Genomic DNA, 25432 nt, shown 5'->3' with positions numbered 1-25432 from the left:
GAAGAGGAAGACAGACGATGTGTAAGCGACGTCGACAACGCCTGAATAGCAGCTGTCAGCTGTGTTTGCTGTTCAATGAGCGCTTGCGTAAGCTGTTCCATGTCTGCCCCGACACGAACACACAAATCCACAATGCAGGAACAAAAATCTGCCAAAAAGTGTTATAACCTTCAATCACTAATAAATTGCGTGGATATACAAACGTAGAAACAATAGCTGGTTACATGCTACCAATTCCGTATCAGTCATTCAACTGCCGTGCCGTGACATGCGGCCGGCGCCGTTCATAGCTAGGTGGCGCTCCCGCGCTCAGCCGAGTTGCGGAGCGCCTCTATCGCCATTTGCGCGTACTGACGTGGCGGCACTCTTAAATGTCATGGCACTGTCACAACAATACTGTCAATTGATCTAACAAAAATTTCAGTCCCATATAAATTTCAATCCTATCCAAATGCCACCCACACAATTTCAATAATACTGAACTTCTCAGAGACCTCTCCTTATCCTAACCCCTATTGCAACATTATTTTGCCAATAACCCTTATGACCAAAAGCAACAAAGCCATTGTTGAACCTTCTTCCTCTCCCAATTTGTACCTCATCCAACTATGGCCCTCACCCATTGCCATCCAGTCACTTCCCCATTTTCTTCTGAGAATTCCTTATCTGCAACTTGGTCTCACCCTCTTTTCTTAGGTACCTTTCCCAAAACACAAGCCTTTTGGCAGAGAAAAATGCAGCCAACTACAGCCTTAAGGAAGACACTGATCTGAACATCCTCTCTGCAGACTAAGTCTCCATCACTGTTGTAATGGTCCACGGAAGATGACTCCCAACTGCCTGACTCTTCCACGTACAAGCCCTATCAGAATAATTCCCTCCAGAAGACCAGCATGAAAACCAATCCCCACTCAAATTTTTAGGCTCATCCCAGAAACTCTCACTTGAATCTATCTCCCTCCTCACAATAGTTACATCCAACTTACCCACCAACTACATGCTTCCCAAAGTGCATAAACTGTAGCTGGCTACTATACTCAAACAGAAAAATTTCAACTCTTACTGACCAACACCTTCAACCCATTGCCCCAAGCATAGCTTCCCATACCAGACTCACAAACACAGAAATGACTTTGTCCACTGAAGGTTAAATTGTTTCAGTTGGTAGGCCACATAATGTTCTTCTTCAAACTTCTTCATTATTCAACATTTTTACCCCTCTGTTGGGGCCTTCAGGACCATTCAGATGTTCACAGTTGGCTTAGACATTGAATACTGCTGAAGAAGTTTGAATAGGAACATGACATAGCATAACAACACAGAAGTTTTTATCTTCTATGATGATGGCTAATAAAGCCTACTTGTCAATGCTGATGCCACCTCCCTTCACAACATTCCCCATGCCAGTGACATTTTCATAATCAAACACTACCTCTCCCAATCTCCTATTCACTCCAAATCCACTGCTACATTCCTTACACATCTGAAAAAAACTACACCTTTCCGACAGCTACTTCTTTTAGGGAAAGATGTACAAATAAATTTGCAGGACAGCCAGCCATGGGTACCCACATGGCACCTCTCACACTAGCCTATTTATAGGTCTTCTAGAGGAAATCTTTCTGGCCCTCTAATATCCTTAACCCCTCATCTGGTTCAGGTTCAGTGATGATATCTTCATGATGTGGCCGAGGCCTATGACACTTTATCCTTCTTCCTTCTCAGCCCCAACACCGTCCTCCTATCCACTTCATGTTGGCCTCTTCAGTCCAGTGTGCCTATGTTCTGGATGTTGGCTTCTACCTGCACTGTAACGCAGTAGCAACCTTTATCCATATCAAGCCCACTAACCATAAACAGTTCACATTTTTATAGGAATTATCCCTTCAACTCTAAAAAATGTCTCCCACTTGGGCTGGCCACCCAGGGATAGCACATCTGCAGTGATGAGCTGAAGGTCTTGCTAAGGGCTACACAGGCTAGCATTACCCTTGATACTAGATACTCTGTGTCATATCCACACATGCCCCTAATCCACCAACCATCCCTATGAAATTTGTGAAAAGGAGCAGCTCCCTTCTTATACACCTGGAAAGGAGCAGCTCCCTCCTTGTCCAGTATCACCTCAGACTGGAACAAGTCAGCTACATCTTTTTCTAGTTCATTGACTATGTACTGTCAAGCTTGGAATTGAGGAACATCTTACCCACAATCCTTCCCATCTATCCCAAAGTGGTACTCTGGCATCCCAATCTAAGAAATATCCTCACCCATCCTTATGCCACACCCACTCCCAACCCCTTGTCACATGAGTCACACCCCTTGGAAGACCCAGGTGCAAGACTGATTCTATGCACACAACTAGCAAATCCTATTCAAGTCCCGTCACAGACATATCCTACACTGTTAGAGGTGAGGCTATTGGTGACAGCAGTCACATTACATACCAACTTTTGTGCAGCAGTTTATGTGGGAATGATCCCCAATCAACTCTCCAACCGAATGTATGGTCACTGCAAAATTGTGACCAAGATCAGAACAGACAATTGATCACCCACTGGCATAAAATGCAGCTGAGCACTACATGCTCAACTTCAGTGGCTGCTGCATGGCCGATACCAAATGTATTCTTATCCCCCCTCCTCCTGTCCCCACAAGCCAGAATCTCTGAATTACAACACATCTTTGAGTACAACAATCTTCTTGGCCTCAGTCTCCACTAGCCCCTGTCCCTCACCCACCTCCACATCACTTCTGTGGCCAAGACTTCCACTTCATACAGTCTTCACTTGCACCTCTCTCCCGATCCACTCCTCCTCATTGTGTGCCACACACAACTCCCTCTGCCTGTGCTAGGGCTTATCACTGGCGTAACATTCGTATTCCTTCTGCTTGCTACCTCTCCTTCATAGTCATCAGCTACCCTTACCTCCAACATTTATTACTCCTGTCCATCTCCCTTCTCTGCCACACACCCCAACTGATACAACCACTCATCTCAGCCAAGCTGTTATGTTGGTGCAATGTGACTAAGGCAATGTAGCCATGTGTATACCAGGTGTACATGTATGAAATGCAGATATTTTTGTCTAAAAAAATCTTAAATCCAGAAGAATGATGAATAATGCTCTATTCAAAGAATGCTCCATCATTTGATGTGCAATTTTCCAAACTTTTGGGCAATTTGTGAATACCACATCAGTAAAAATGTCCCCTTTTGCTGCAAACCATTGAGCGAGTCATTTTTTCACATCTTCATATGAATCAAACTAGTGCTCAGCAAGTGCATGACCCATCAATGCAGCCAAGTGGTAATTGGAAGGAGCCAAGAGTGGTGAGTAAGCCGCCTGGGGTAGAACTTTCCATCCGAGTGCTTCTAACGTGCCGCGAACCGATTTTGCCATATGTGAAGGAGCATTGTCATGAAGAAAAATGACTTTGTGCTGCCTCTTTTGGTATTGTGACCTTTTTTCAAGCAGCAAATGGTTCATTTTGGTCAATTGTTGATGGTAACATTTATTATTAACCATTTCCCCAGATTTTAACAGCTCATACTAGACAACACCCTCTTGTCCCACCAAACACAGGGAATTGTCTTTCTGCCAAAGCGATTTGCTCTTATGGTTGATGTGGATGGTATGCCTTGGTCTACCAATGATTTTTTGCGCTTGAGATTCTCAAAATAAATCCACTTTTCATCCCCTGTAACTATATAACGCAAAAATGACTTCCTTTTGTACCAAGTGACCAAAATCTCACATGTGGTTTCACACTTTTCCATTTGCCTGTCATTCAATGTATGTGGTACCTATCTATCGGTCTTGAAGCCAATTGGAAATAGCTTGTTGACTGACACTCAATTGCTTGGTGAGTTGTTTTTGTGTTTGCAAATTATCTTCGTTCAACAATTCTTCCAGTTCCACATCTTTGTATTTTTTTTGCAGTTTTCCACTTTCCTTGTCTGCAACATTAAAGTCACCATTTTTGAAATGCTGAAACCATTGTTCACACATATCATGTGATGGGGCATGTTCACCATAAGATTCTCAAAGTGATCGGTATGATTCAGCAGCAGTTTTCTTCTAATGAAAACAAAAAATTAAGGCTGACCGTGAATGCTCTTTCTTCAGCATAAATGTCAACATATTGAACACAATGCTACACACACACTTTTCCAATTTATCACTTGTGCGTGTCTGATACTTGTTGATGACACAAAAAAATGGTGCAGTGTCAAATCTTTATAGCACAAACTGCACTGGTGCGACACCTGTTGTCTGAAATCCATATTTTGTACTTGCACACCTGGTATAAGTATTCTGTAATAGTTAACTCTGGAGAAGGACATTGTCTAAAAGCTTAGCAATGTTTATGGTCTTGTTTATTTGCCTGTCAACCATTCAATGTCTCAGCTATACAGCGAGTTGTCACCTTTACTCCTTCCATTATTTATTAGTATCCATATCATTTACTGTTTTTCTCTGTGTAACAAACACCTGAAATTTGCCCTCACATTAAAATATGTTTAAATTAAAACTATATGCTAACAAAGACATTTGATTTCACACAGGGTCCTTTTGTACACATAGCAAGTATTACTGCTCAGCTGTTATCGAAGCTGGTGACATCATTCCAGGGTATTTATGAAAATGAATCACGCAACTGTGAGATGTTGGCAGCAGCTTGTGCTGTTGGTGTTGCTAGCTGTTTTGCTGCCCCCATTGGTGGTAAGTTCTCAGAAATGATTCATAAATTATGTGTCTAATAACAGAAGTCTGTATAAAACTGTGAAAAGTGGGAAATATTCTTTGCAAAATGCTCCCATTCTAATTACAGATGATATAATAAATGATGATCAGAGCATGCAGAATTACTAGTCTGCATAACCATCCAGATTCCCTTGCTTGTGGAATCATCTTACTCTGGAACCACTGTTCAACACTTTAAGAAAATAACTGGTGAATACAAAAGCTCATGTGTGCTGAATTTTATCAGTTTGCTTGTTTGTTGCTCACTGCTTCATATCTGTGATGCATGAGGAATTTCCTTTCCTGCCAAGTGTAGATATTTGACTTGACCTTCATTTTTTCTCTGTTCTTAGCATGTAATATTAGTCTGTTATGCACTTTTTTCACTATATTTGGAGAAGAATACTTTGTATCCATATACTCTGTAGTAACACTCTGGGAGTTGTTTGTGATGGTATATTCTCTGAGAAACACTGAGTCCAAGATGATAAAACAGTATTGAAAACAAGAAATTTTGTTCCCTCTATTATAGCAAATTCAGCTGGTAACATTTGATTCTTCATTACATTTCCAAAGTACTTGTTTTTCGTACATTTGGGCATTTGGCAGATGTGGATGTAATTTGCATATTAGCTAAGTACCTGGTATTGTTGTGGTTCATGTTCTTTTTACTATTCTTGTTGTGTGTTATTGCTTTTCATCAAAACATAAGTACTTTAAATTGTTTATGTGTTCTTCATTTGAAGAGTTATGAGAACATAATCCAAAAGTTAAAGTAAATTTCTACTGTGATAACCTACAAACAACATTTTAAACAGATCATGTGACAGATCATTAATCAATGATTTTGTGCACATGTTAGTTCCTTGCCTTTACTGATACTTTATTTCACTTGCAAATACTATTGTAAAGTCAGAGCTATGAACTGAATATTTTGAAATATTTTTATACAATACCTGCTTCTTCTCATATGTTAAAATTGAGCCTCATTCCTTCTTCATGAGAAGAACTCTTCCCCATCTCTATCTAGCAATTCTTTGAAAACTGACCACTTTTAGAATTTATAGTTACTTTTAGTGTGTAATACCTCAGATGTGATTTCTGCATTTAATTCCAAACTTACATTGTTTAGTTATTTCCTCAAGCTTTTATGTTTAGTTCTGTTTATTATTTGCCCTCTCAGTTTGCCTCATTGTTTCGACAATCATTACTGTATCTGCGTGGATTTGTACTGCAAACAGTATGAATCTCTTCATAGACCATCTTATGAGAGGAAAGGAAATGAAACAATGCCCTACACCAAAAGTACATCTAATTATTTGCTGTCTTACAGTGGAAAGTCCAGGTTTGAACATAAACAATTATGAAAAGGATAGATTGCTACACTCCATAAAGATGACACAATGAGCTGCAGACAGACTCAACAAAAAAACATACTGAGCTTTCAGCTGAAGACTTCTTCAGAAAAAAAGGAAAATACACATTCACACAAGCAGGTACACCTCACCCACACATGATCACTATCTCTGGCCACTCTGCTAAGACTGAAACTATCGCATTGAATGAAAGCAGCAATCCTGAGTGGGGCAGGGAAGGAGTAGCATTGTATGGGTTGGGGGAGAGAAGAGCACTGTCTGGTGGAGCATGCAGGGACTAGAAGGCAATAGGACAAGCCTGCCAGGGGAGCATTGGGAGGCTGTTTCAGAGAGGGCGGGAGGAAATGGAGACTAGCTGTTAACTATTTCTTGGATCTTTATCTTCAGGTAGCTAGTGTGGAACACAGTGCATAAAAATTATTCTGTAAGCTATTATAGAACACCTTTCACGATAACTGTTTGATCCTGATGTGTTTTGTGATTCCGTCTTGAATAAATCAGTGACTCATTCATATCACAGAAATTATGGTGGTTTGTTCTGATCAACTTGCAGTTTTTGTTTAGATACTGTGTTGTTAAAGAATAAATTATCATGGTATTTCTGATAGCTTCTTTGCAGCCAATAATTCATTTCTCATTATTATCATACAATAGATTTGACATAGATGGTCACTCTTAAAATTAAACACTGGTTTCCAAACAGATGTATTTATATTCTTTCACATAATTGATGATGTACAAAAATAACATTTTCAATACACACGGAGCGAGGTGGTGCAGTGGTTAGACACTGGACTCGCATTCGGAAGGACAACGGTTCAATCCCGCATCGGTCCATCCTGATTTAGGTTTTCTGTGATTTCCCTAAATCACACCAGGAAAATGCCGGGATGGTTCCTTTGAAAGGGCACGGCCGACTTCCTTCCCCATCCTTCCCTAATCTGATGAGACCGATGACCTCGTTGTCTGGTCTCCTTTCCCAAACAACCCAACCCCTCATATCAACAGTTAGTTACTTTTTAAATACACACATTTTTGACAGTATTCAGTTCACAAGATAAAAATTACACTTCATATTACATGCAAGCAAGTCACAGACTTGCCCTGCCACCTCTGTCCCCAAATACTACTACACTCACACAGTAACCAAAGATAGCATGACTCAGTGCAATGAGTCAGCAATCAATATTTACAGAATTTTTAAGTTTGCATTTGCCAAAAAATATTATATTCAAGACACAAAAAAATATTTTATAGTAATAATTCAATTAAACAAGCTTGTGTATAATTTTGTAATGAAGTTTTGGTATCTAAATAATGTTAAATGCTTAAATATCTGCCAGTTACTAACAGACAAAGGAGATATAATTTTGTAGGATACTTAACGTTTTTAAAAGTTTGAAAATAAAAAAATGTATTTCCAATATATTATAGAAAATTAAAAAAATAGAAATAAATGTCAAATAAATGATCCCAAACAACAAAGAAATCCCAAAGGTCCCCATAAGGTACCACATGGCTGTAATTAAACTGACAGTGTTCTGTTTCCTGCAGTGTGAGTTGTATACGTTGTAGGATGCTGAAAAATTGTAGGTATGTTCATTAACTGGTGCATTAATGGAGTATTCTAAAAAAAATAATAGTTCCACCTTCTGCCAGTAGGTGAAAATATGGTACTGTAAGCAGTCACATTGTGGTGTGGGGGCAGAAAAAAGGGAGGAATGATCAAACACATGACAATGGTGGTTCTGGCATGTTTATTAGAATATAGTCACAAGTTACATGTGTTCAATATGGTCTCCCAACCCAGCAGTATGCTGCATCCCTAACATGGCATGCGGTTAAAGGCGCTGCAGTCTGGAACCGCAAGACCGCTACGGTCGCAGGTTCGAATCCTGCCTCGGGCATGGATGTTTGTGATGTCCTTAGGTTTAACTAGTTCTAAGTTCTAGGGGACTAATGACCTCAGCAGTTGAGTCCCATAGTGCTCAGAGCCAGCCTAACATGGCATGGTCGACAGTTGCTCGCAGCATAATCAGTCTAATTGGAGTGATATATTCTCATATGCTATCATTCAGATCAGGAAGAGTCCAGATACATCCCTGATACACAAGATCTTTCAAATATCACCACAACCAGAAGTGATTGCCTAGAGATGATGTGGTTGTTATTGATGGTTTCTCAAAGCAATTCTTTCACCTAGCAGATGTCCGTGCCCGGTAGTTAAGTGGTCAGCGCGACAGAATGTCAATCCTAAGGGCCCCGGGTTCGATTCCCAGCTGGGTCGGAGATTTTCTCTGCTTAGGGACTGGGTGTTGTGTTGTCCTAATCATCATCATTTCATCCCCATCGACATGCAAGTCACCAAAGTGGCGTCAAATTGGATGACTTGCATTCAGCGAATGGTCTACCCGACTGGAGGCCCTAGTCACATGACATTTACTTGGCAAATGACATGTGATGTCGCCCCATCTTGCATGAAAATAGTTCTACGGACATAGCTGAATTCTTGTGAAGCTGGAATCATTTGTTGCAAATGGGGTTCTTATAAAGTCATTGTACACCTAACAAGCCTATGAGGTATCTTATCCTCAAAGAAAAACATACCGAGAATTGAGGAGTTTATTCACAAAGGCTGAGTGCAATGAATGTTCCTGCACACTTATGTGGTGGAGCAGAACCCCATAGGCAAGAGTTCTGCACTTTCACGACACCATGCAAAATGAGATGCACCTTGTCTCTTCAAAGAATAATCCACTGGCCACATGTCATCCATTACCAAGGTGAAGGGCAAAGTCACAGCATTGTAGCCTATTTTGAGGCTTCATTTGGTGCACATTCTGAATCTTGTAGGGATATCAGTGTAAAATGCACCACAAAATATTTTGTGCTGTTGACCAGGGGAGATACAATCCCCATGACACTGCTTGAGCACTGCTGCAGAATTTGAGGCATTACTGCACAGTTGGCTATAGCTGCAGCAATTTTATTAACAATTGTCATGGGAATGGGCTGCCTCCCTCTCCCTTCTGAACCCCTAATTCACATGTTTCTTCAAATTTTTTGATCATATTCTTTAGCCTCTTCACAGCTGGTTCTGCCAGTGATATGTTCTGTCAGTGGTATTACTGAAATGCAGCACTGCTATTGCTGCCATTTTGTTAAAACAACTTTACCAGCAGTGCACGGCCTTGCTTCTCAATATCCATTCCATTTCATATGGAAAACTTCAACCTTCTTAACTCTTTACAGCTACCGTCACTTCACAAAAGAAATCAACACATGTCGCCAAGTGAAAAACAGCATACTGACATCGAAACAGGAAACAGTTCACATTTTGACTGCTTACAGCCCCACATTTTCTCCTGGTGACAGAAAGTGAAACTATTATTTTTTTCAGCATACTGTGCAAGCACACCAATTAAAGAACATATCTATGCTGTTTCAATTTCCTGTGATGTATACAGCACACACTCTAGCACTCAGAACACCATCAGTTTAATTATGACTGCCTGGTACATAAGATACACGATTTTCAGAGAAACATTCTCAGAATATGAATGGAGGTGACACTATGGTACAGATTTGTTCCAACTGTCACATACTCAACAGCATATTTATCTATGCAGCAGGTATTGCATAGTTGTTGTGTGCAGTTTCAAAGCTTTATTCATAAAATAACATCTAGCAACTGTTTGTTGTAGTAGTGTGTTAACATCAGTGTTAATAAAATTAAGTAGAGGCTTGTTTAATGATGTTAATACATGCATTGTTTAATCACAAAAGGGAAAGTGGTTTGTACTTTTGTTAGTGACATTAAAAGATGGTAACATATAGGACTGGTTCTTTTATTTGCATCATCTATATTGGATCAGTTCAGCTGGCTACTAAGTGGTGGAATAATAATTTAAGGTGTTGACAGAAAGTACCCAGTGAGTTTTTGGGGCTACATATTCAAAATAATTCATATTCTCTCTTTGATGTGGTTAATGAACTTGCAAATCAAAGTACAATGATCACAGGCCATTCTGATCTCCCTTTTCTTTGTATAGGTGTCTTCGTAAATTTATGTTATGCAGTCAAAAAACAAACTGGTAATCTTGTAAGTTGGTCACTATATTTTCTGATATGAGTCCTAACATCTACCATATAAATAAGTCCACCTCTCAATGATTGTCCCTTTACTATTACAGTTAATATTCTTAATTTTACTGTCCCAAGCAATAGTCTATTCTTAGCAGTCTATTTTCTTCCACAGTTGTGGTCATCCCAGTCTCTGCAGACAGCAGGGGCTTTGAAATATTGGATCAGAATACTTATTTGTTTCTCTTCCTTCTGTGTGTTCATCACTGTATACATGTTCACTCATTGTCACATTCCCAGGAGTCACTTGTACTCACAATTCTTCATTGTTACAAACGGGTTTTATGGTGAAAGGGGAATTGAGATATGGCATAACTTTCATTTAGATTCTGAAGTGATTCAGATTATTTTTGTGAGACAAATAGCAGTCTGGAGTGTAATCCATTGTTGTCTGCAGCAAATCACCCAAACCGATGTGACAGAACTATTAGTGGTACATTGTAATGTCCAGTCCTTGGCCATCTGTTACAAAGAACTGAGCCTTACTTTCCATCAACTAATCTTTCTCACAAATCTCTTGTCTGAAACATTACTCTGCATCTGTTCATCTTATGAGCCATACATTTCTTATAGCTGTCAGAAAAGATAAACCGGATGGGGGACATCAGCACTTATTCAGAATTTCTTACAAAAGTTTCCAAAATAAAATTTACCAGTGACTAGAAGGACTAGAGCTATGAGATTTTCAGTGGGAATGGTGATGAAGGGTCTCAGCTAATGAATGGGATTTGTATCAGTCACATACAGCAGTGAAAGAGTGAAGATAATCTTCGGTGCATAGTGTGTTTTGGTGATGCATCAAGATTCAAGATGCAAAAGTTAATTGAGCAGCAATATGCAATTTAATTTGGCATTAAACAAAAAAAATTGTATTGTGTTGTAATATATTGATCCAGGCAATCATAGTATTGTACAGTTGCTCATATGATATTGGACAGGTCAAGAGAGCATATTTACAAGTAATTTTTACAAATTGATTTTTACATTATTTTGTAGTGAGGAAATTATCTATTTTAAACAAAACAGTCAATACAAATCATAGAACTGTATGGTTGTACATACAATATTGGACACATCAAGAGAACATATTTGCAAGTAATTTTTAATAAATTGATTTTACATTATTTTGTAATGAGGAAATTATCTATCTTTAACAAAACAGTAAATACAAATGTTGTATAGTAAAATACAAACAGCCAATACAAATGTAATAGTAAAATAATCCAGTATATTTCATAGACATGCACAGTATATAATAATCCAGTATATTTCATGGACATGCACAGTATATAATTTTCAGATCTAATTGAACATTTATTATAAAACTGTTTACAATTTTAACCCCTTTCAAAAAAATTATCAACTGCATAAAAGCATTGGTCCAAGAGATTGTTTTTAAATTTATGTGTGAAGGCTCTTGGGTTCTTTGTTGCTTTGATTTCATTTGGTAAATTATTATACATTTGTATCCCAACATTTAAAACACTTTTTTGGTAGCTGGCAGTTCTGGACTGAATCATATATAGGTCAGATTGCTGCCTTGTTGCACAGTTATGAATATCTCCATTGAATTTTAATGTGTAGTCATGGTTTAACAGGTATGACTTGAAAAATGAGACGATATTATAAATGTAAGCAGAGGGCAGTGTCATAATGCCATTTGTTTTGAAATGTTGTCTGCGTGATTCGTTATGTCTTAGGTTACATATTATGCGTATTGCCTTTTTTTGCATTTTGAAAATATATCTACCCCCAGATGAGTTCCCCCGAAATATGATAAGCATAATATACATGTATGAGAACAGATTTTGTGACTGATTTTTTGAGTATCCTTAACATGTAACACACAGTTAATAGCTTTTTTGAGATATTATTTGTGTGTGTCTCCCACTTAAGATTTTCTTCAAGCCATATGCCAAGAAACTTGGCAGAGTCCACACGCATAAGCTCTTGGTTATTTAGAATCACATTGGGCATTTCTTGTTTTGGGGATGAGAGTCTGAAGTTGATGTACATTGTTTTCTGTATATTTATAATCAGTTTGTTCTCGTTGAACCATATGCTGAGTGACTATATAAGCAGTTTAATTTTTTGGTTGTGGTCCTCTGTATCGGTACCTGTTATTAGTATCCTCGTGTCATCGGCAAATAGTGTGGTATGTCCTGTAGCAAGCTTTGTGCTTATGTCATCAGTGTAAAGCAGAAACAGTATGGGTCCCAGGATTGAGCCTTGTGTCACACCATATCTAATAGGCATTGTGTCAGAGGAGTGGACAGTACATTGATGGGTGGTTGTATTCTTTTTTTCCAAATTAATTTCAACTCTTTGTAGTCTGTTTGACAGGTAAGATTCTAACAATTTGTTTGCAATTGCTCTTATACCTTTATTTGCCAGCTTCTTAAGAAGTATGGTATGGTAATTAGGCTCTGAGAGGGTGAACCTGGATCAAGAAGCTTCCAGTCAAGAATTCATGAGTGGCACAAGATGTTCTGGCAGGACCAAGAAAACATAAACGACAATGAATGCCTAAAGCATCTCAAATGCATGAACATGTGGATAAATTGCAGAAAGTTTTGAATAGGGATCAATGCCAGAGCATAAGAATGATAGCAGAACATTTTGATGTTCCAAAATTAAATGTTTATTGCATTTTGAGAGACAAATTAGGGATAAGAGAAGTTAATGCAAAGAAAGCCCCAAAAGTGCTGATAGATGAACAGAAGGAAATCTGTGTGCTGAAGTGTCATGAGCCATTTGAATGCTATGGAAGTAACACTGATTTTTTGGACAGAGTAATGACGGGCACCAAGATATAGATTTTTGAGTACAATCCTGAATCAAAAAGACTAAGCCAGCTTAAATACCATTCAATGGGAAAGAAGTACAATCAAACCTAGCCCTAAGAAAGAAATACATGGCCACCATGTGATTCTCTACCAATCAGGCTTGGCTGAATACTTATGAACATTCAACTTATATGATGTATGTAAGTCAAGTTTCTGTAAACACCAAAGCATGAACATGGTATTTTTTTCTTTCTTTGGGTGGGGAGGGGTGGGGGGTGGGGAGGTGAATCAGTCTTCTGACTGGTTTGATGTGGCCCAACACAAGTTCCTCTCTTGTGCTAACCTCTTCATCTCACAGCAACACTTACACCATATATCCACAGTTATTTATTGGATCTATTCCCATCTCTGTCTTTTCCTGCAGTTTTTACCATCTAGATCTCATTCTAGCACAATGGAAGTTATTTTCTGATGTCTTAACAAATGTCCTATGATTCTGGTTCCTTCTTCTTGTCAGTGTTTTCTATGTCTACATCTACATCACTGCTCTGAAATTAATAATTAAGTGCTTGGCAGAGGGCTCATCAAACCATCTTAAATCTTTCAAGCTATTCCTTTACTGTTCTACTCTCAAACAGCAAATCAGGAAAAAAATGCTTAAATCTTTCCATGAGAGCTCTGATGTCCCTTATTTTATTTTTGTAATCATTTCTCCCTATGTAAGTGGACACCACCAAAATATTTTCACATTTGGAGGAGAAAGTTTGTGACTGAAATTTTGTCAAATCATCTTACTGCAATGAAAAACACCTTTGTTTTAATGACTGCTATCCCAACTCACATATCACATCAGTGACACCCTCTCTCCTATTTCATGATATTACAAAATGAACTGCTCTTCTGTGAACTTTTTTGGTTTCCTCAATTAATGCTGTCTGATACATTTCCCATACTGCACAGCAATATTCCAGAAGATGATGGAAAAGCCTAGTGTAGGTAGTATGTTGTTTTATTTGCTGGCTATGTGCAGAGCCTACTCATTCATTATTTTTCCATTCCACTTAATTTTCATCATTCTTCTATAGCACCACATCACAGATGCATCAGTTCTCTTCCCTTCCAGTTTCCCCACAAGCCATGATTCAATGCCATGCACTGCTGTGCTCCAGACATACATTCTCAGAAATTTCTTCCTCAAATTAAGGCCTATGTTTGATATTACTAGACTTCTTCTGTCTCTGCTGATCTGCTTTTTACATCCTTGCTTAATCTGTCTTGTGTTATTTTGCTTCCAAAGTAACAGAATTCGAGTTTTGGTGTTAAGTTTATCAGTAATCTGAATTCTGCTACTTCTCATTACTTTTGTATTTTTTAAATTTATGGTTTATCAGTAATCTCAATTCTGCTACTTCTCATTACTTTTGATTTTTTTAAAATTTATCATTAATCTTTATTCTCTACTCATTTTACTGTTCATTCGAATAAAAAGGTCCTGTAGTACCTCTTCACTTCCACTGATCGCAATATCATAAGTGAATCTTCTCATTCGCTACACTTCAACCCGAATTGTAAATCCATTCTTTTATTTTTATCATTGCTTCTTAAGTGTATAGACTGAACATTAGAGACAAAAGATTGCATCCCTGTCCTACCTAAACTCTTTTTAATCTGAGCACTGATTTCTTGTGCTTCCATTCTTGGTGTTCACTTTGTTTCTTCTGTATGATGTATATTACCTGGCTTTCCTTATAGCTTATTCCTATAATCCTCAGAATTTTGAACGTCTTACACCATTTTACTCTGTCAAATGCTTTTTCCATGTTGACATGCCCTATGAAGTTGTCCTGATATTTCTTATGTTCTGCTTTCAATATAAGACACAGTGTCAGAATAGCCTCTCTGGTGCCTATACCTTTCCTAAAACCATACTGATCATCATCTAGCAGATCCTCAATTTTAACAATATTATGAAAAGGGTAGACTGCTACTCACTGATCTTTATTGTGAGTTGCAATCTATCCTTTTCATAATATTTTTGATGTTCCAACCATGACTTCCCATTTTTAGAACCTCAGCTTTCTTTTCCATTCTCCTGTATATTATTATTGTCAACAATTTAGACGCATGAAGTGTTAAGCTGCTTGAATGATAGTTCTCACTCCTATCTGCCCTTGGTATTTTCAGGATCATGTGGATGATATGTTCCAAAAGTGTGATAGTATGTGTCCAGTCTCATAGATTCTACACAACAACTTGAAGAGTCATTTGGTTGCTGCTTCCTTCAATGATTTTAGAAATCCAAAACAAATGTTGTCTATTCTTTCCAGTGTATTTGATTACAAGTCTCCAAAGCTCTTTTAAACTGTGATTTTAGTACGAGATTCCCTATATTTACCATCTCAACTCCTATTCCATCCTCCATCATGTCATCAGACAATTGCTCTCCCTTGTAAGAGGCCTCCAATGTAATCTATCCACCTATCCACTCTCTCCTACATTTATAGCTGTGGAATTATGATTGCATTCTCAATGTCAATGCCCTTGCTTTTAATTTCACTGATGGCTTTGATTTTTCCATATGCTGAATTAGTTCTTCTGACAGCTATTTCTTTTTTGATTTCTTCACAATTTTCGTGCAGCTGTTTTCTTTGGCTTCCATGCATTTCCTATTTATTTCATTCCTAATTAAGCTATACTGCAGTATTCCTATCTTTCCTTGAATGTTTTTGTACCTCCTTTTGCCAATCAGTTGAAGTATTTCTTCTTTTATCCAAGGTTTCTTCACAGTTATCTCCCTTGTACATATGTTTGTCCATCCAGCTTCTGTGATTATCATACAGAGTTGATAGTGAAGTTTTATCTTTGATAGACAACAGTCAATAGTTAAAATTTATCTTTGATAAGGATTATCTCTGCCAATCACACCCACTTTTCACAATATTTATGTTGCGCTCTGAAGCCCGATATCTGAATCGGCAATACTCAGCATATCCTTGAGACCCTCTGAAGATGTACAATGCAGTTCTGAATTTTAAGAAAAATATGAAACACTTCCTTTTGTAAGCTTTATAACGTTCCCCTGAAATATTAACATGTTCGTCAAGTTTTCTCCATCAAAAAGTAAAGCAAACGCTCCCATATTCTCTCATTAATGTTTGTTTCTCTTATAGTTTACTAGTCAGTCACACCTCTTTCTTCCTCCTTCTCTTCTTCACTTGTGTTCTGTCACATTCATCTTTCTCTCCCCATTTCATTTCATCTTTCAGTTCCATTGCTGCCAGTGCCCACAGTGTAAATCTAACTGCCTATAACTGGTCTTTCTTGTTCTGATTTTCATAAATGAACAAAAGCTGTGTATTTTTCTGCTACACCTACTAATATTTCCACAGTTTAAGTCATGATTATTTCAAAGTGATGGATTTCGTATAAGATGTGAGTCCTCTTATGACACACGTGACATAATGACTATCATATCCTGATGGCCATAATATTGCCAAGATAAATAAATACACAGCAAGTAACCAAAGTGCATTGTTTCCAAGGATGCTGGTAGATAGAGGGTGGTGTGTCATAAGTAACTGGGCCTGATAGGCAAAGACAAATTTCATTTTCCAATTTAGGACCCATAACTAAGCTACCAGCATAATGTACATTCTTGGTTTGAAAAACTCTATTGGCCACTGTAATGGAAAAGTCTGATCTTTGTCAGTTGGTATATTATTATCACAGAATGCAAGGAATATTTTGCTAAGGTATATGAGGTCATTCATCTAAAACTTACACTGTAAATATTGTGGAAGTAGAAAATGCTATTATGTGTGGCTTTCACAGAATGGAATGGTAGTCAGAGGCTCATATTGTTAGCCAATTAACAGATTGTAATAATATTTACAAAATGTATTTTTTGCACAAACATACACTATTTTAAATGGAACAGTGCCTACTGGCATTAAAAAAACTAAAAGTAGGGTAAATTATAATGTCAGTGATGTTTGTTGTGGGATTCTAGTGCTAGTCATTTATGAGATACTGTATTTCGAAAAGTTGCCACACCAACACTTGTATAATACCTGTGGTAGCACACACTAAAGAACAACACAAATGCATACACAAGTTATGTAGATTCTGACCACTAAAAAGACAACTCACCATCACAGGTTGCATCTCTGGCAGTGGCAATACACACTTCCAGTCTGCTATGGAATGACTGCTGCACATGTGCCAGTATTTCAGCAGAGATGTTTGATCAGGCTGGAGTAATACATCATTGCATATCACAGGGTAATTGATATGTCCTTGTAGACAGCATGTTTCAGCTTTCTCCACAGAAAAAAAGTCTACCAACATCAAATCCAGGGAATGGCCCAGCCAAGGTACTGTTCTTCTACATCCTCTGCAACAATTTAGAAACAATTCATGAAGAAGTAGTGTAGTACTTCATGCACAATGTGCTGGACAACCATCATGTTGGTACCACAGGTTCCTCCTAGTCTGCAGAGGAACATCCCCTAGTATCCATGGAAGATGGTCTGTTAGGAGACTGCAATACTTGTGCATGTTCTGTGTTGCATCTATGAAAAACAGGCCAATGAGCTGATGGTCAGTATCCCACACCACATGTTTGCACTCCATAGATGCTGACATTCCATCTGACAAAGCCAACGATGATTGTCGACAGACCGGCAGTGCATGTTTCAGTTGTTTATCTGGCCATGATTGATAAATGTGACTTCATCACTATACTAGATACATGATACACATGGAGTATCCTGTCTTAATGCCAATGTACAGAAGTTTACATGATTCTCATAACCAGTTCTGTGCAGCCCTTGATGGAGAGAAATGTGATAGAGATGGAACCTATGTCGATGGAGAATGCATAGTACACTTGCTTGACTAATGTCATTTCCTTATGCAACTGAAAGGGAGAAAACGTTCAAATCAACTGCAACAGCAGCAAGAACATTGATTTTCTCCTCTTCTGTCATCACCTGTTTCCTTCTAGTATATTGCCTAGATGCTACACTACCATATCATTAATAATTGCCAAGATGGTTGGTATCTATTGGGATATCTTGCTCCATATGCCATACAAGAACAAACTGCATTTCTCCTATGCTCTATATACACCATGAGCATGTTGGCTTTTTCTGCATTGATAAATCCCATCATCTATTCATGATCTACTGTTTGGTCTGACATACACTAACTGACTAGCAAATCACAATGCACTCAAGGAGCACAGAAGCACACCGTAAGCCAACAGAACAACAGTGTACCTAGCAACTACACAGGTTGAATGGCATAAACAAATGTCAGTGTGGAAACTTTTCAAAATATGGCATTTCATAAACAACTCGCACTAGAATCCTGCTGAAAACACCACTGACATTCTAATTTATCCTACTTTTAATTTGTTTATGTCAATAGGCATTGTTTCATTTAAAAAAGTTTATGTTCACATAAAAAATACACTTCCTATGTACTATTATAATCTGTTTATTGGCTAACAGTAAGAGTCCCTGACTACCAATCCATGCTGTGAAAACCGCACATGAATAGCATATTCCATTTCCACAATATCTGATGTGCAAGTTTTAGGTGATTCAGCTTGTATAAAAGTCTTCAGGCTTTGGTGTCATCACAGTAAATTTTGCTCTAGTGCAGGCCACCTGCAGAAGCTGCAACTCTGCTGCTCTGGTGCTGTTATGTCACTGCTACAGTCAATTTCCTCCACCAAATAACTGCATTGGTTTAGTAACGAATATCCTAACATATAAAGAACTCGAGAAAGAGGGGGGAGAGGGTGCTAAACTGATGTGATCATTTTGGACTAGATAAATAGGTAGCTTAAACTTTGATCATATGGGACTATTTTGGGACTGGGTAAAAAGGTAGCTTATACTTTGATCAGATGGTAGTTTGGAACTAGAGATGGGCAAACTCTTTCATCCTTTGGAACTAGTTCACTGGTGATCACTCTTTTTTGGGATCTGTTCATTTTTACTCGTTCACCGTTTATTTGTGCTTGGTATATGGTTCTTATGAAAAATTGAAAATTAATAACATAGGTGATTGAAGAGGGAAGGCTTGCCCCCCCCCCCCCTCCCCAGGGCACAGAGTTTTTATTCATAACAGAATTCTCACACGCTTGTAATTTTCATGATTCCACAAAACCTCTCAATCAGCCAACTGTAGCATTATGTGGCTGATCGCAGTGAAATAATACAAGGTGGCGCACGAAAAACCGGCCCCGAGTACAGACTGCTCACCAATTACGCACAATTTGTTGACCGCTATGAGCAGAATAGGTAAACATGTAATAATCAGGCAGTGAATAAATAACAAATAAGCTAATGCAAACAACAACTTTGAAGCAATAGTCAATGATTGGTGGGCGACAATGAGCAGTCTAGTACTTGGGGCTGATTTTTCGTGCACCACCCTGTACCACTGAAATGATACTGTAGAATTTACCATATTCTCTTTATAAAATGTGATACCAGACACTCAATTATGGAGCACGGGCTTCATTCTATTGTAAGTCGGTTTGCCTTCCATACTAATGAACACGCTCTTTTACATTGTATCAAAAAAGATGGAAAATGGCTTCTCACATGTGCCGTGCCGACTTCTTTGCATGTGTAATAACAAAAGAATCTTGCCTTTTTACAAGTATTTCTTCTGCTTTTTATCAAAATAGTGAAGTAAGCTGATATACCGTTTTGTTACCTGAAAAGGTGTATGTATTACGTACCACGTAATTTTATGTTATTTACATAATTATAAAATACATTTTAATTACCGGTCATGGATGCTGAATAAAATATGAAAAGAACAAGAAGTTCAGAGTTCAAAAAAGATTTGAAGCAGATCTAGAATGGGTGTGCACAGTGAACAAAACAAATAACAACTCAACACTGAACTAACTATGAGCAGTCGGCAGTGGAACTGCGACAAGTGGCCACGCAAAGAAGGACGGGAATGGTACCAAGGCTGGAATGAGATAGGCTGATGTGCTGTTGCGGGAAGCAAATCAACCATTTCCTGCTCCCAGGAACTATATGTAGAAAGCCACGACTGAGACCGAGATAGATGGGAAAGGGACTGAGGCTGGAACTAGACCAGCCAGTGTGCTGTTGTGGGAACGAGACCAACTGTTTCCCATTCCTGGGAACTATAAGTAGAAATCTGCAACCAAAGTGAACTATGAAAGACTGTTCCTTAGAATTCGTTCTGCGCTCATTCCGTTCATCTTGATGAACCATTCCTTTGGACCCATTAGTTCGCGAATGACCCATCTCTATTTGAAACTAACAAAAGGAGTTACAAAAGCATGGATGTTGGTAGCTGGTGAGCATCTCGAATAAAATTTGTTTCATGTCAGAGTCAAATATTCATCAAAAAGCAAACCACCATATTAATTCTTCAGAATTGACATACATTTCTTGAGGACTGTTTGGCAGTGGTAAAGGAAGTTTCTGTGAGAAAATTATGCAAAAAATGTATTGAAGTAGAAAGTTGGCCTCAGTAATTAATGAAAACATGAGAATCTCCTCAGTACCTGGTGTTGCATGTACTTATGGATTTTATATGTCTCTCAAGCATATAGGAGAAGGTAACACAATTTAAGCCGTAATGTGAAATATAGAATTTTGGATGGGGAATCACTAAGATATTTGCATAGAAGTCACTGTCAGAAACGTTATGCAGAAATATTGAAGTTCTTTTACATCTTTAATCAATGTCCTTTTTTTTGCATTATAATGTTTATGCAATTTATTGTCTGTTACATAAGTATAATACAAATCATTATTAGTAATTACTAAATATTCAAATGTTTTATATTTATTTCATTTCATGTTTTGCAGGAGTGTTGTTCAGCATAGAAGTAACAACAGTCTACTTTGCAGTTCGAAATTATTGGCGTGGTTTCTTTGCTGCAGTATGTGGAGCTACTGTTTTCAGGCTTCTAGCTGTCTGGATGCAAAAAGAAGGTGAGCTTAATTATGTGTTGCAAGTAACGATATACCCTGTGATTTGACTAATATATACTTGAGTTATAGGAAAAAAAGCAAGAATCATTTTATAATTGACTAGTGCTGTTTTTTCCATGCCACAAAACTTAATTTATTCTTGAAGTATCATACTTCAAGAAATTAACAGTATAACTATAAACTGTTCCCCTGATCTGGGCCAAGTGGTCTTATGAGCTGCAGTGTTGCTGTTAATTTTTGCAGTAGAGGTGTATCAGTGAATAGACTCTGACTGATGAAGGTTAACACTTCTTCAGTGTAAAAAGTTTTCTACATCTGAAAAAAAGTTAATATTAATTAGAACTAATGATATGTCATAGGTTTCAGGAGCTTTTCGCAAATTTAACTCACTATTACCACTAACTACTAAAGCTGCTGCTGCATCTTAACAGTCTCTGCTTCAAACATGATGTAAGTGGTAAGTGGTAAACTACCGCTATGAAAAAAGCTCACAATTTGAGAAAATCAGCAGCTATTTAATGACACAATGTCTTTCAGTTTTTCTATTAATGACATGAAAGGCAAATAACTTAGAACATGGGATAAAAGTACAGCTAGGATGAAGTAACTGTCTGAAAATTGTTTTCAGAGATCTTGGGAATTATTTACAGAGTTATAATAAACTGGGACATGAAGAACAAACTAGGGGCTGAACTGCAGATTTTTGTATCACCAAAGAGAGGACAGCTCTTTTATAGCAATATATTTTGTGTATAATGATTGAGATATTCATCTGAATAAATTCAAGCATAAACAGAGCTAAGGCCATTCTCATTATTAATATCACATTATTAACAAACCACTGAATATAGTGTAGTATATATAGACAATATGTTGGAACTACTTTTATATAGTAATGTGTGCTTGACATGTACAATCACTACAGATCATTCTACATGCTTGAAACTAGAGTATGAACTGTACAATGGGTGAGCTAAAGATTAAGTGAATGAAGTGCCACATGAAACATAGTGATTTACAGGCTGAAATAATATTTGGAATAATATTAGTCATAGTAGGGACTCTTGAGAAATGTGCAGGCATATAATGAATGCACTGAACAATGTAGCTTACCTTTTGAACTAGTATTCTTTAAAAGATGAAACATTTACAGTATGCATATTCTTGCTTGTAAACACCCCACCACACACACACACACACACACACACACACACACACACACACACACACACTAATACAGTGGACCAAATGGTGAATCAGTTACAAAAAACTCTAGTGACTGGAATTTTTGAATAATTAGAAAGTGTATGAGAAAAATGTTTTTCACATTTTAGTGTTTCTTTTCAACTCTGCTTATTTGACTAACTCAGACCTGCATAATCATATGTAAGATATTCTGCCTCCACTAGTATTACCAAGCAACACAAGTATCTCCACTATACAGTTCATATCCGTTATGTGCCAAGAGATCTCTCCTGTATATCTTTGGTCTTAACAGAATATAAATTTACTTTCATATGGGCTACATGTGTTACAAGTTTCATCAAAATACAAGGTACTTCTGAACCTTATAAACATAGTTTAGGCCCATAAACAGACATCATGGCCCATATGTGCAGATTGCATACCCTATCAAAATCTTAAAATAATATTATCCTGCTAATGCAAAATAAATAAAAACATTCATGCATACTCCCACAAGGTTTTGATTTCCATTACTAGTTAGCAGCCACAGAGTCTTAAATAGGCTTTGACTCTGTAAAACTGTAAGTACTAGCTCAAAACCATCACTTGAGGCAGTCTCAGAAGCTACTAGATATATTTGTGGGGCAACTCCTGCATTACCAAATTTTTCATCTTGTGGCCCAGTCTTGATTCTGGGTTTGAAATAATGTTCCCTGTTTATTAATTATTAAAGCATTCTGTGGGTTATTTTATTTCTACAGCTACATATATGTGACTACTCTGCAATTAACACATAAATGCCACCTTCAGACTATTTCTTACCATTCCTCTCTCGAATAGCGCATTGGAAAAATGAACATTTAAAGCTTTCCCCAAGAGCTCTGATTTATCTTAGTTTGTTATGCTGATCATTTCTTCCTCTGCAGGTTGGCACCAATAAAATATTTTCACACTCAGAGGAGAAAGTTGGTGATTGAAATTTTGTGAAAAATCTCACTGCACTGAAAAAATTCCTTTGTTTTAATGATTGCCACCCCAAATCACATACGATATCTGTGACACTCTCTCCCCTGTTTCACAATAATACAAAATAACCAGCCCTTCTTTGAACTTTTTCCTCCATCAGTCCTATCTTCTAAGGATCCGATTCTAAACAGGTATACTCTAGCAGAGGACATACCCATGTGGCGAAGACAGTCTCTTTAGTATGTCTGTTGCATCTTCTAAGTATTCTGGCAATATAACACAGTCTTTGGTTTGCCATCCCCACAACGTTATCCATGTGATTGTTCGAATTTAAGTTGTTTGTAATCATAATTCCTAGTTATTTAGATGAAATGAAAGCCTTTAGATTTGTGTGATTTATTGTGTAACTGAAATGTAACAAATTCTATTTAGTATGTGTGTGGACAACTCACACTTTTTCTTATGTAGAGTCAATTGCCACTTGTCACACCATATAGATTTTGTGTCTAAGCAATTGGTTTTGATATTCTGGTGAGTATACTAGACAGTAAAGGACAGCATCATCTGCAGATAACCTAAGAGGGCTCCACAGACTGTCTCCTAAAGCATTTATATAAATTAGGAACTGTGGAGGGCCTATAACACTTCCTGGAGAATGTCACATATCACTCATGATTTACTTGGCAACTTTCCATTGATTGCTATGAAATGTGACCTTTTGGACAGGAAATCACAAATACATCTTCTTATCACTTTTGTATGTCAGAACATAGATAAATGAGTTAGTAAACATATAGTGTTTATACAAACAAAAGCTGTTATGTCATGGAATTGAACTTACTTTGGTCTTGTTGGATTACATGGTGTACAGTGAATGTATGTGTAATGTAGAACATGTCAAAAATAGAAAACTTTCATTGTCACATACTTCATAACAATTTTTCTTAAATTTTAACATTATATCCAAATTTAATGTGATAACTACTCTTCAATGTTGTAAAATTCCTTTCCCATTTAGTCTTTGAGGTTCTATGAAAACTTAGTGCAATTTTTTAGGCAGACTTCTTAGTAATTTTATACCTGAGTACTGGGGTCCTTTTTCAAGCATTGTCAGTCAGTGGAGCATGCTTCATATCTCATCCTTCCTCTGTGTGTTATGGGTGTGTACACTAGCATTTGTAGTCCACTCTGCACTATCTTTTGTGACATATGTTATAGTTTTATATGTGTACAAGAATGTAAAAGTTAAGATGCCTAGTTTTTTGAAGTAGTTTCAGAAGTCTTTCTTCTTAACATGATCCAGATTGCTTTTTTTTTGTGAACACCCTTTTTATTTCTAGGAATGTTTGAGTTTCCCCACACTACCACTCCATACTGCAGGTATGGTTTGAAGAGTCCATGGTATATCGTGCACAAAAGCTGTTTGTCTGCATACCATGGCAGCTGCCTTATTATGAATATGATGGAGCTCAGCTTCTTATGAACAGAATTAATATGTTGTTTTCATTTCAGCTCATTATCCACAGTAATACCGAAGAATCTAGTGGATTTGACTTCTTCCATTCTCATTTCATACACCTCTAAACCCATGTGCACAGCCTACTCTCTATTTCTGAACACTGCATACATAGTCTTTTTTAGGTTTATAACAAGTCCATTTTTCAGCATACATATTTGCTAACACCACAGCTCAGAGCTGTGGTCATTTTATAGTATTGCATACAATATTTCCTTCTCCTTCTCTTCATGATCTTTATTATTAACAAACAGATTAAATAGCAATGTCCCCATTATGGATACCTGTGGCGCTCCATATCTACATCTACATCCATACTCCGCAAGCCACCTGACGGTGTGTGGCGGAGGGTACCTTGAGTACCTCTATCGGTTCTCCCTTCTATTCCAGTCTCGTATTGTTCGTGGAAAGAAGGATTGTCGGTGTGCCTCTGTGTGGGCTCTAATCTCTCTGATTTTATCCTCATGGTCTCTTCGTGAGATATACGTAGGAGGGAGCAATACACTGCTTGACTCTTCGGTGAAGGTATGTTCTCAAAACTTCAACAAAAGCCCGTACCAAGCTACTGAACGTCTCTCCTGCAGAGTCTTCCACTGGAGTTTATCTGTCAACTCCGTAACGCTTTCGCGATTACTAAAAGATCCTGTAACGAAGCGCGCTGCTCTCCGTTGGGTCTTCTCTATCTCTTCTATCAACCCTATCTGGTACGGCTCCC

At 37.8% G+C, this 25432-nt stretch overlaps 1 protein-coding gene across 2 annotated transcripts in view; it reads left to right on the top strand.

Moving 5' to 3' along the window:
- Positions 1–25432, top strand: part of LOC124722886 (chloride channel protein 2) — a 533838-nt gene that overhangs the window by 336819 nt on the left and 171587 nt on the right. For both annotated transcript variants that reach the window (XM_047248023.1, XM_047248022.1), the window contains exons 5-6: positions 4571–4727; positions 20925–21050. In XM_047248023.1, the coding sequence (XP_047103979.1) occupies positions 4571–4727; positions 20925–21050 (283 nt within the window). The remainder of the gene's footprint in view (positions 1–4570; positions 4728–20924; positions 21051–25432) is intronic.

The sequence above is a fragment of the Schistocerca piceifrons genome, chromosome X (genome assembly GCF_021461385.2).
Source record: "Schistocerca piceifrons isolate TAMUIC-IGC-003096 chromosome X, iqSchPice1.1, whole genome shotgun sequence".
In the NCBI taxonomy this organism is placed as follows: Eukaryota; Metazoa; Arthropoda; class Insecta; order Orthoptera; family Acrididae; genus Schistocerca; species Schistocerca piceifrons.
This window is presented reverse-complemented; position numbering and strand designations above follow the sequence as displayed.